The sequence below is a fragment of the Elgaria multicarinata genome, chromosome 13 (genome assembly GCF_023053635.1).
Source record: "Elgaria multicarinata webbii isolate HBS135686 ecotype San Diego chromosome 13, rElgMul1.1.pri, whole genome shotgun sequence".
Lineage (NCBI taxonomy): Eukaryota > Metazoa > Chordata > Lepidosauria > Squamata > Anguidae > Elgaria > Elgaria multicarinata.
The window spans coordinates 8,597,046-8,610,070 of NC_086183.1; the positions used below are offsets into that span (position 1 = coordinate 8,597,046).

At 45.8% G+C, this 13,025-nt stretch overlaps 1 protein-coding gene and 1 non-coding gene across 2 annotated transcripts; both read right to left on the reverse strand.

The window, feature by feature from the left end:
- Positions 1-1,422: 1,422 nt before the first annotated feature.
- Positions 1,423-1,494, reverse strand: TRNAV-CAC (transfer RNA valine (anticodon CAC)). Its single transcript has one exon. It is a non-coding gene; the product is annotated as a tRNA-Val (tRNA).
- Positions 1,495-10,764: 9,270 nt separating this feature from the next.
- Positions 10,765-11,881, reverse strand: CNR2 (cannabinoid receptor 2). Its single transcript, XM_063140569.1, has one exon. The coding sequence runs from the start codon at positions 11,879-11,881 to the stop codon at positions 10,799-10,801; it is 1,083 nt and encodes a 360-aa protein (XP_062996639.1). The 3' UTR covers positions 10,765-10,798.
- Between the last annotated feature and the right edge of the window lie 1,144 nt (positions 11,882-13,025).

Here is a 13,025-nt window from a genome sequence, read left to right on the forward strand (position 1 = left end):
GGAGGAGAACTTCAGAAGGGAGGAGGCTACCGACAGCGCAGGGCAATGAGCAAAACTAAAGCAGGCTCTCACTAACGTGTGTGAGAACAAGTGAGACAAAAAACAAGAGGGGAAAGCCAGCACGCATGTGGAGGCACATGTGTTTCAGAACAGGAGGCAGCCAACAGAAATTATTATTATTATTATTATTATTAATTATTATTATTGCATTTGTATGCCACCCCATAGCCGAAGCTATGAGCAAAGCTAAAGCAGGCTCTCACTAAAGTGTGTGTGTATGTGTGTGTGTGAGAGAGAGAGAGAGAGAGAGAGATGAATGGAAGATGAGGGGAGAACGAGCATGCATATGGAGGAGAACTTCAGAAGAGAGGAGGCTACCGACAGCGCAGGGAAATGAGCAAAACTAAAGCAGGCTCTCACATGTGCATGTGTGTTTGGTGGATGGAAGACATGAGGGGAAAGCCAGCATGCGCATGGAGGCACACACATTTCAGAGCTGCCGACAGCGCAGTGGAATGAGCAAAACTAAAGCGGACTCTATCCAGCGTAGGATAGCTATGTGTTCTCTTTAGCAGAGGACAGTTCTCTACTTTTAGGGCTGCCAGAGGACCCACATCTATTTGAAGTCACCCTCTATGTGAAGGGCTTCCCTCAGGCAGTGGTGCTGCTAGGGTTGGAGCTTGGGGGCAAAGTCCAGGGCCTCTCCAAGGACCACCCAGCGCAGGGTAGGTGCAGAAGCAGATTCCGTTTTATTCCTGTAGTCATTGTGGTGCTTTAAATGAGTTTAAAATACAAAACTGCACATTCTCAGAGGATTCCCTTTTTAATTGCTGCTGGCAAACAGTTTTGGGATTGCTCTAACATACCAGGAAAGCTGTTTTAAAGCATTGGGATGGCAGTGGGAGGGAGGGAGGGAAGGGGTTATTTGTGTGCTTCATGACTGAAGCAATACACCCCCACCCCATCTAAATCCCCAACCCCCTGACCAGTAACTCCTGGGTCTAAAATTACTTAGTTGCATCACTGCAGCCCTGTCCAGGACCAGTTTAAGGAACCATAAGAATTTTTGCTCACCCACAGGTAGCACATGGACAGCAGACTGAACAGGAAGGCACCCGAGACACAGACTTCCATACCATGGCAAGATGAACTGTACTTCTATATAAATCAAAACAATTTCTAAATTTTCATCTACAGACATAAGTTAACATATACAGAGTGTATGCCAACTTGTGTAATTTTTTATGGTGATGCTTTTCTGCATTTCCTCTTTTTTGACAATCCCTAAGTGGCCTCCCGAGAGAGAGACATAAGCAGTTAGTACGAGAGCCAGACTATTGGTCCATCCAGCTCTGTATTGTCGACACTGACTGGCAGCAGGGGCTTTCCATAGTTTTAGGCAAGAGCTTTTCCAGCCCTGCCTGGAGTTGCCGGGGCTCGAACCTGGGACCTTCTGCATGTGAAACAGGTGCTCTCCCACTGAGCTACACCCCCTGCCTATAACTGTGACTCTTTGGCTCTTTGATCTTGGAAAAAGTCCTGGTGGAGTTCTAATTCTGCACATTTGTCAGCTCAGAGGGACTTGTTTTTGGAGGAAGCGGTTGTGTGGAAGCATCACGGGGACGCAGTTTTAACTTGCCTATAGAGATGTGAAGGCCCGAAAAAACCCCAGAACAATTTGGGGAAAAACCCGTTTTTTCCCCCCCGTTTCCCCCCAAAGCCTTTTTGGGTTTTTTTCTGAAAAATTGAAAAAATGAAGAAACAACGGATTACGGGATGTTTTATTTTAGCATGATGAATAAAATGTTTAAGACAAGGTGTTCAGATATTTACTTCTCCAAATGATTTCTAAAAACGATGTACAGTATCAGATTATTACAATTTCTGTGCACCAAGGACAAGAAAGTCCTGGGTTGCAAACTGAGACTACAACTCTCAAATGCAAGATGCATTTCTGCCTCTAGGGGGCAGCACTTCCATGGAAGCAGAGACTGAAACTGATACTGATAGCTATAGGTCAGAAAATAAGTCTGATTAAATTTCATGCATATTCATTGAATCTTTGTCCCCCTTTCAGTTCTTTTATGGGAATGGGGGCTTTATGTTTTGACACTGGAGGACTAGCACAGACATAAATATTTTTCTTTGTTACTAATGTTGGTGGTTTCTCCTGTTATTTTTTTTAAAATTTGCCTGTTCCTCATAAACTGGCAGAACCAAAACGATTCCTTACAGTTCAAGTGTTCCTAACAGTTCAGGAGCTTGTAGATCCATTTGTTACCCAACTTTTTTTAAAAAAAATAAAAAGTAAATTAAATTTGTAATAATTGTTTGAATACACTGTACTTTTAATGTACCAAATGTAATAATTTTATGCCAAACCAACTTGGACATAGTTACATTTTATGTTCCTAAAGTAACAAAGTGACTTTCAATCTGTAAAAAGTGCTAATATTTTCGGAAAATTTTCCCGAAAATTTCTGTTTTTTTCCAAACCCCCACCCCCCTGTATTTTTCCATGGTTTCAAAATTTCTTGAAATTTTACATCTCTACTTGTCTGTGGCCCTGTTCAAAAGACACCTTAAACCACAGCTTTAACCACGGTGGTTCTGGCTTAATCACCATGGTTAAAGCCGTGGTTTAAGGTGTCTTCTGAACGGGACGGGGCCTGTGTCTTGTTTAAGACCTAAGTCTATACATGCGTCCGATGGAGGTGATAAGAGTTCTGAGGTTGTACAGCGGCAGGATACAGGTTGCGGATGATTATATTTTTTACTGGTTCCCTATGTGAAAAATTCCTTGCAAGTAACTCAACATGGGGAGGGCTGAGAAAGAACTAAATATCTGTCCCTGGGGAAGATAAGTGGGAGAATGCTGGTCTAGGTGGACCTTTAGTCTGATCTAGCACTGCTCTTCTTATTGTGTGCTAATTATATTTATTTTTATTTTATTTTTATTTATTACATTTTTATACCGCGCAATAGCCGAAGCTCTCTGGGCGGTTCACAAAAATTAAAACCACAAAAAACATCCAACAGGTTAAAAACACAATTACGAAATACAGTATAAAAAGCGCAACCAGGATAAAACCACACAGCAAAGTTGATTATAAGATTAAAATACAGAGTTAAAACAGTAAAATTTAAATTTAAGTTAAAATTAAGTGTTAAAATACTGAGTGAATAAAAAGGTCTTCAGCTGGCGACGAAAGCAGTACAGTGTAGGTGCCAGGCGGACCTCTCTGGGGAGCTCATTCCACAACCGGGGTGCCACAGCGGAGAAAGCTCTCCTCCTAGTAGCCACCTGCCTCACTTCCTTTGGCAGGGGCTCACGGAGAAGGGCCCCTGTAGATGATCTTAAGGTCCGGGTAGGCACATATGGGAGGAGGCGTTCCTTCAGATAACCTGGCCCCAAACCGTTTAGGGCTTTAAATGTCAATACCAGCACTTTGAATTGGGCCCAGACCTGGACTAGCAGCCAATGAAGCTGGAAAAGGACTGGCGTAATGTGATCTCGTTGGCCAGTCCCTGTTAGTAAACGGGCTGCCCTATTTTGTACCAGCTGAAGCTTCCGGACCGTTTTCAAAGGCAGCCCCACGTATAACGCATTGCAGTAATCCAAGCGAGAGGTTATCAGAGCATGGATAACTGTAGCTAGGCTATCTCTGTCCAGATAAGGGCGTAGTTGGTATATCAACCTAAGCTGATAAAAGGTGCTCTTTGCCACTGAGTTCACCTGTGCCTCAAGTGACAGTTCTGGATCCAAGAGCACCCCCAAACTACGGACCCGATCCTTTAGGGGGAGTGCAACCCCGTCCAGGACAGGGCAAACATCACCTCGCCGGACAGATGAACCACCCGCTAACAGTACCTCCGTCTTGTCTGGATTGAGTCTCAGTTTGTTAGCCCTCATCCAGTCCATTACCGTGCTCAAGCACTGGTTCAGAACAGCCACTGCCTCACCTGGGTTTGATGAAAAGCAAATGTAGAGCTGGGTATCATCCGCATATTGATGACACCTCAGTCCACATCTCCGGATAACCTCCCCCAGCGGCTTCATGTATATGTTAAACAGCATAGGGGATAAGATAGAGCCCTGTGGAACCCCATGGGTTAGGAGCCACGGCACAGAGCAATAATTCCCCAGCACCACCTTCTGGAATCGGCCATCCAAGTAGGAGCGGAACCACTGCAACGCAGTACCTCCAACTCCCAGCTCAGACAACCTATCCAGAAGGATACCATGGTCGATGGTATCGAAGGCCGCTGAGAGGTCTAGGAGAACCAACAGGGTCGCACTCCCCCTGTCTCTCTCCCGGCAGAGGTCATCCCACAGGGCGACCAAGGCAGTTTCCGTTCCAAAACCAGGCCTGAAACCCGATTGAAATGGATCTAGATAATCCGTTTCATTCAAGAGTGCCTGGAGTTGTCCTGCAACCACCCGCTCAAGCACCTTGCCCAGGAAGGGGATATTAGCCACCGGCCTGTAGTTGTTAACATCCTCCGGGTCCAGGTTAGGCTTCTTCAGGAGTGGTCTAATCACCGCCTCTTTTAAAGAGGCCGGCACCACTCCCTCTCTCAAGGAGGCATTTACAACCTCCCGGACCCAGCCGGCGATCCCCTCCTTATTTGATGTAATGAGCCACGAGGGGCAAGGGGCAAGCACACAGGTGGTCGACCGGACTTGGCCAAGCAGCTTGTCCACATCCTCGGGCCTCAATAACTGAAACTCATCCAATAAAACTGAGCCGGACGGCGCTCTGAACGCCTCTACTAGTGGTGCTGCATTAAGTGTGGTGTCCAATTCATGATGAATCTGAGCGACTTTATCTTCAAAGTGCCGTGCAAACTCGTCACAGCGTGCTACCGAGGGTTCCACCATCTCTCACCCTGGCCCAGAGTGTAACAGGCTGCGAACCACCCGGAAAAGCTCTGCCGGACGACATTGAGAAGACGCAATGCTGGTGGAAAAGAACTGCCTCTTTGCCACCCTCACCGCCACAGAGTAGGCTCGATAGTGAGCTCTAACCCGTGTTCGATCAGACCCAGCACGAGTTTTCCTCCACCTGCGTTCTAGCCGTCTCCCCTCTTGCTTCATTGCCCTCAGCTCAGGTGTATACCAAGGAGCTGACCGGGCTCTGCTCAGAGGGAGAGGACGCTTGGGCGCGATTGTGTCAACCGCCCGAGTCATCTCTGCATTCCACAGAGCGACCTGGGCTTCGACAGGAGCACCGGCCATATCAGCAGGAAAATCCCCCAGAGCCCTCTGGAATCCATCGGAGTCCATTAGCCTCCGGGGGCGGACCATTTTAATAGGCCCCCCACCCTTGCAGAGGGGAAAGGCCGCCGAGAGTCTAAACCTCAGTAGGAAGTGATCCGACCATGACAAGGGGGTAGATGCTAGTTCCCCCACTTCCAGATCACCATCCTCCTGCCCAGTTGAGAAAACCAGATCAAGCGTGTGTCCCTTTGCATGTGTTGGGCCGATGACATGTTGAGACAGCCCCATGGTTGTCATGGCAGCCATGAAGTCCTGAGCCGCTGCGGATACAGCAGCCTCGGCATGGAAGTTGAGATCCCCAGAACCACCATCCTGGGGGTCCTCAACACCAGGTCCGAGACAACCTCCGTCAGCTCAGGCAGGGAGACTGTGGGGCAGCGGGGTGGATGGTACACCAGCAGAATCCCTAATCTGTCTCGAGTACCCAACACACAGTACAAACACTTATTGGCAGGAAAGCAGTTTTTGTCTAGTAATTTCTTTGGTTTTTTTTACCAAATATTCAATAGTGCAAGCTCTGCAGCCCAAAATAGCAGATGGGCCTTGGGCCTGTAAAACCAATCTTTTAGCTCTGTGCCAAATCAACTTGGGTTTTTCAACATTAACCAGGTATTTTTACACTAGGGAAGCCCAGATCAATCAAGTTTAACCTCACTGAGCTTATTTTTCCACCGCTTTATTTTTCCATGGAACATTTTCTATTTCATAAGTTCATTAGTAACAAGGAATAAATGCTGTTTGCAAATACAATAGTAGGAAGATTTAGCTATTTCAGAGTTGAAGATGAGTGGTTGGAAGCATACCTGTGCACAGTTTTGGGGAGTTTCTAAATTTCATTAGTGTGTTAACAGTGTTCAGTACCTCTGTCCCCCCCCCCCCCCTCCTAAATTTAAACAATGTAAGGGAAGTACATGCTATTTGTGCACCGGGTTTGGACCACACGGCAATCATGTGGTACAGATAATTAGGTAAATACCGGTCATGCAAGCAGGATGTGCGGGGCTGGGGAAAACCACTTGTACTGCGTCGTTTTCCCCACTGATCATGGCAGGAGCCACACTACTGCTTTATAGCAGTATTGAAGTGCACTAATAACTGTTGGGGCCCGTGACACATTCCATATATCATTTTCAAACTGCTTTCATAGTGTTATATCCTGCTTGGTGTAGATCTGGCCCATGTGAATCCAGTCAGAGGGTTGGGGGCCTTGGTGGCAAATCCTGTATTACTGGGGCATGCTCCAGAACCTTCTGATGACATAAATACAGTCGTAAAAGAGTGCAAGTAAAGAGTAATGAAAATGAGAAGCCTGTGTCCCAGCTACTCTTGATAATGCTATCCTATGCACGTTTAGCATTCCCCAGCTAACCATAATATAAATCATCACTTTATTACGATCCATAGATCCATCAAGGACAAAACTCAGACATAAAACGTAAGACAAATTAATACACACAGAGCTCTAATCCTGGCTACCTCTATAAGAAATTTAGCAACAGCCAAAGTCACTTTTGGGACCTTGTCTTCCAGCAGGAACTTAGTATAGAATTTATCTGAACTTCTGGGCAGTTTACACAGCAAAGGGGTGATTATAGAACAACGGGCCTGATTATAAAAGCTACAAGACAGAAAAATATGCTCCATCGTCTCCACTTCCATATTCCTACAGGGGCACCGTCTTTCCTGAAATGGGACACCAGCAACTCTGCCCCAAAGTAATTCAGTAGAGTAAACATTACATCTGGCCTTAGAGAAAACACTGCGGTATTTAAATAATATAAATGGAGATTAAAACATGCTGGATGAGGAATGCTGGGAGCCGTAGGACTTTTTTTTCTGTCTGGAATTGCAGAGGATTGCGCTCTTAATGTGCTGTCATTCTGCTGTATGCGGCATGTGGTAAGAGAGAAAGTGGGGGTGGCAAAAACAAATCATTCATACAAAGTAGCAAAGACACCTTGGACCAACCATGAACGTGTAAAAAACAGCTAGGAAAAGAGCACATTTAAGCATGTACAGAGTGCTTTTCTCACACTACTGAATTTCAGCAGAAAAGCAAGAGGCAAAGCTGTGGGGTGGGGGGATGTTTCCAATGCAACCACGTTTGTTTTTTAAAAATGTTGTACGTCCCAGGCAGGTTGTGTTATTTCCGCTCCCACGGGTCTACGCTCCCCCAACCTGCCCCCAAATGTTGAGCTGCCATCCCAGACCTGCCACAGCCCACCTGGCTCCAGGATTTGGAGGGGGGCTTGAGCAAGGTTCCCCCAGCGGCCCCCTCCTGCTTCTGTCCCCGCTGCCCATTCCTTCATGGTTAGACTGATCAAGCAACGAGCAAGGACAGCAAGGAGGAGCGGGAACAGGGGGCGCTGAGGGTTGACTGGGACCCCCTGCAGAGGTGGGAGCCTCAGCAGATGCCCAAACACGCTGCCTCCTGGCTTTACTGCTACAGCCCTCATAGGTCTATCTTTGCTCAGCCCCAAACCTAGGTATCAGATTGGTTTTATTTGTTCATTTCAAGCATTGACTCCAAGGGTGACATTTTCTCTCTGTTTTTACACACACAGGCATGGGGGACCGGCAATTTCAGGGTGAAAACAGTAGCGAGTATGGTGGTCCTAATCTGAGTTGTGGCTATGCGTAGAGATTTCAAATTTCCGGAAATTTTGAGGCCATGGAAAAAACCCGGGTTTTTTCTGTTTTTTTTTTTTTTTGGGGGGGGGGGGGAAACGGAAATTTTCAGAAAAATTGAAATAATGCAATATTAGCACTTTTTACAGATTGAAAGTCACTTTATTACTTTAGGAACATAAAATGTAATTATGTCCAAGTTGGTTTGGCATAAAATTATTACATTTGGTATATTAAACGTAGCGTATTCAAACAATTATTACAAATTTAATTTACTTTTTTACTTTTGGGGGGTAATAAATGGAGCCACAAGCTCCTGAACTGTTAGGAACACCTGAACTGTAAGGAACCTCTTTGGTTCTGGGCTCTCCCAGACAAGAAGCAAGAATAAGCATTCTTATGAAGAGCAAGCAAAAAACAATTTTAAAAAACAACAGAAGAAACCACCAACATTAGTAACAAAGAAAATTATTTATGCCTCTGCTAGTCCTCCAGTGTCAAGACATAAAGCCCCCATTCCCATAAAAAGAACTGAGAAAAAAGGGGGCGACCAAGATTCAATGAATATGCATGAAATTTAATCAGACTCATTTTCTGACCTATCAGTATCAGTTTCAGTCTCTGCTTCAATGGTAGTGCTGCCCCCTAGAGGCAGAAATGCATGTTGCTCTTGCATTTAAGAGTTGTAGTCTCAGTTTACAACCTAGGACTTGCTTGTCCTTGATGCAGAAAAATTGTAATAATCTGATTCTGTACAGTTTTTAAAAATCATTTGGAGAAGTAAATATCTGAACACCTTGTATTAAACTTTTTATTCATCATGCTAAAATAAAACATCCCGTAATCCGTTTTTCTTCATTTTTTTCAATTTTTCCAATCTTTTGGGAAAACAACAAAAAAGGCTTCAGAAAAAAACGGGGGGGGGACACTTTCCCCCCTAATTTTTCTGGGTTTTTTCTGGGCCTTCACATCTCTAGCTATGCATAATGACTTCTCCAAAAAACAGTGTCGGCTACATGCAATGCAATTAGCATAATGTACAGTTGGGCTTCCAGGCACCTCCTAGAAGTGATGTAAGGCTACTGGGAGGGGATGGCAGCGGGATGGATAAAAGTTTAATAGATTGCATTTGCTGCGCTGTCAGCAGCATGGTCTGGAACTGACTGGAGGTCCTGGGTGTTCCTACTCAAGTGTATAAAGAAACAGATGCTTAGGAAGGTACCATAAACCATCAGTTCTCATTCTTCTGGAAACATTCTGAAAACATGCAAAAGGAGAGGGACAGAGAAAAAAAGACGCTGTGTTTGAGTTAAAAGGCCCCCAATCTAACTTCAGCCCAGTCATCTGGACAGAGCTGACATCTCTTCTTCAGAAGTATAGGCATCAGTAAACATCACTGTGTACTATAGTACTTAATAACTCTGCTCCCAGGCCAAGAAAACCTGAAAGCAAATCTCCAGGAATTCTTCCTTTGCATAATATATTCTGCTGTTTTGGCTATTTTTTAATATAATTTATTCCTGGTCTTGCTAATCATTAGCATCATAGATAAGGAAGGGATTTCCTTCCTAGTGCTAGGAAAGGAAACCCCAGGGAGTTTTTTTCAGTGGTGGGGGCAGATGCATGGGGGCGGGGGGTGGGGTCTGGTGGGCTGCGGGAATGACTTGGTAGGCTGTATGCAGCCCATGGACTACAGTTTTTGCATCCCTCTTCTAAAGGGTAATGAGTAGCAAGGAGCTATGCATGCTATCATAGAATCATAAAATAGTACAGCTGGAAGGGGCCTGGAAGGCATCAGGTCCAATCCCTTGCTCAATGCGGGAATCCACCTTAAAGCATCCCTGACAGATGGCTGTTCAGCTGCATCTTGGATGCTTCTTGTCTGGGAGAGCCCAGGACCTCCATAGGTAGTTGGCTCCATGTCTGTACTGCTCTAGGGTGGTTAGGGTAATGAGTTTCCAACCCTAATCACTGGAAATTGGTTTTTTGGGTTTTTTTTTGACACCTCTCAGGTTTCTGAGATGTTACATACTTCCATGCATCCCCCCCACCCCAGTCATCATAAGGACTAGAAACCTGGGTTATTTTAAACAAAAAACAAAAATGAAAGCTGAGATTCGCAGGAAGCTAGATTTTGCACTCAGCATTTATTTATTAGCGCCCTGCCCTTGAGAGCCAAAACCGGCTCTCAAGGTATCACATGCTGCTCTTTTTCTGCTCTCCTACATAATCACGACATACACAGTCCACAATAAATAGGGCTTGTTGTGGAAGGGTGCAGAGATGCTCTCTCCTAGCCTTTTATTAAATAAATATACTGTGCACAAGCTGTCTTTTTGCTGCAAATACTGAGGAGGGAAAACCCTTCATGGCAAGGGCTACCCAGGGCTGTTTCCTATAGGAATCCTCCTAATGGATCAGGTATTTTCCCACAACCTACCAGTCCATTCCAAGTCCTGAGCCAGAAGTGGCGCACTTGAATGCTCCTTGTGCTAGGTTGCTCAGACAGTCTTTGCTGGCAGTGTAGTGGTTTATCCAGAGTTGCTCCTGCAAACTGGGAAATCACTATGGTGGACAAGCTGAGCCTGCAGAACATAAGCTTTGGAGGCATCACCTGGTCCTGCTACTGTGGCCAGTGTAGTTACCCGCCCCCAAAGCCTCAGCTATTCTGTATGGAGACAAGGTATTTGAGGAGCACACACACTCTTTCCCAGTAGAACTGCTGTGATTTTGGTGGCATCTGTCATGCCTGGCAGTGTGGTGAGGGGTGAGGCCCCACCGACTTCCAGAAGACCCAGTGCGGCCACCAACGTCTCGGATGTTCTCTCCCTAATGCCCCCAACCCCCGGCTTTAGAGTCGCTTCAGACAGGAAGAGGAAACATCGATTTCTATGCATCGAGAGCTCTGAGCCCTGAGCTGCCGACAAATTCGTTGCAAGTGTTTTCGACCGGGATGGACCTCTGCGTGCTCTCTGCTTCTGGGTTGCTCTCTGACATGCCCGGCATCTTCTTGCGGCAGGAGCAGACCCTCCTCAGAGAGGAGTACAACTCCCTGCTTCGTAGGGCGTAGATAGCGGGGTTGACCATAGAGTTCACCAGACACAGGGTACTACAGAAAGCAAACACCTTCCTAGTGGAGTTGTCCAGTTTTGCAAAGATGCTGTAGGCCATGAGAGCCAAAGCCGGTGACCAGCACAGCACCAGAACCACCAGGACGATCACTAAGGTCTTGGCCAGGGTGATGTCTATTCTCATCTTCGTGTTCTGCTGGCCGGTTTGGGCATGGTGCTTTTCCATGTACAATGCGTGCTTGCGGGCCTTCCAGAGGACATGCATGTAGGTGTACATGATCGATGCCAGAAGAAGCACCACCAAGGCAAGCCAGCTCAGGAGGTAGGTGTTATCGATGAAAGGAAACAGTTCTGAGCAGGCGGAGTGGAGGCTGCAGCAGTTCCAGCCCAGGAGAGGCAAGAAGGCAAGGGACGTGATGGAGACCCACAGCACCACCAAAGCCCCCAGCGCCCTTCGACTCGTCACGATGACCTTGTACCGGAATGGCTTGAAGATACAGATGTACCGGTCGAAGGCCATCAGCAGCAGGCTGCCGAGAGATGCCGTGAAGGATGCGTTGACCCCTCCGAGCTTGAGCAAGAAGACTTCCTTTGAGGAATCAACCCGATTGAAAACATGGAAATGAACAAAGCTCCAGGCAAAGATCACACTGGCTAGGATATCCGCCAGGGCCAGGCTGCTTATAAAGAGGTAGCAAGGCTTGTTCCGGATTTTTCGGGAAGAAAATATGAGGTACAGCACCAAGGAGTTCTCCGAAATGCAGAGGCCCCCGACGGCACAACACAGCACGGCAATGACGGCCCGAGCTGCCCCACTGAGGACCATGTAACATTCCATGGGCATCGCGCTGGAATTGCATCCGGAGACGTTGGCCATGGCGTTCGTCTTGCAGCTCTCCATCCTGGTGAACGTGGAGCGCAAAGGCTTTCTTCAGAAAGAAGCTGTCTACCTTGGCAATCTTAATGGTGCCACTGCAAAAAAGTTGGACACGATGGGAGTTAGATGTACAAGAGTGAGTAGGAAAATGATCACCTGCGTTGTGCTCTCTGCTAGGTCTAATCGAACAACCACACAACCCTATGACTGCATCCCACATTTTTCTTTTCTTTTACAGTATTTGTATACAGCTTTTCCTTTCTTTTTCTTAATACGTTTTTTAATGCAAAAATCACACTTTTAACAAATCACAAAGCATTGACACTTAAATCTGAACATCATATTCTTGTCTTTTGGTAAGTCTATCATGTATCCTGCAGAGCAGTTCTCTACATTTGTACCAGGGCCGGTGCTGCCATGAGGCAGAATCAGGCAGTCACAGGTGCTGGGAGGTGACGGCAAAGTGTAGATTTGGGTGGGAGGGCTGAATGGAAGGAAAAGAAGAGCCATTCGGAATAAGTTCATCCTGAGGGTTGCCCTGTGCCCCCTAAGGTAGCCCTGCGGCTGTCAATAAAGCCTGGCTTTATCCCATCCTGCCCTGCTTTAGTATAAATGACATTTCTAGGACAATGGTGTTCATTTTTTGTGTATGAAAATATGTTTAACTTAAAAAAAACACTGACTATTACTACTACTATTATTATTATTATTAGTAGTAGTAGTAGTAGTAATAGTAAAATAATATTACTGATGGCAATAAAACTTGGCATTTTTAGAGTGTTCAAAGCAGCTTTAATATCAGTTATGGGATATGAGGGGTGCTGCTTTCTACCTGCTTTTTCCAGTAGAAACACCAACCTCATCTTCCTTGGCAGGGAATTTGAGAGCCTGGGAACAACCGCCAAGAAAAACCTCTCTTTAATATTCAATTTTGAACCATATTGGAAGGGGATAGAACGCCAGAATCATGGGAACACTCATTAATAATTTTAATACCAAAACCAGATAAAGATTTGACTGTCCCTGATTCATATAGACCTATTTCATTAATAAACCAAGATGCTAAGCTTTTTTCAACTATCTTAGCAAGGCGGTTGAATAAATTTATAGAGGAATATATAGGGGAGGATCAATGCGGATTTGTGGCAGGTAGACAGATGCCTAATTT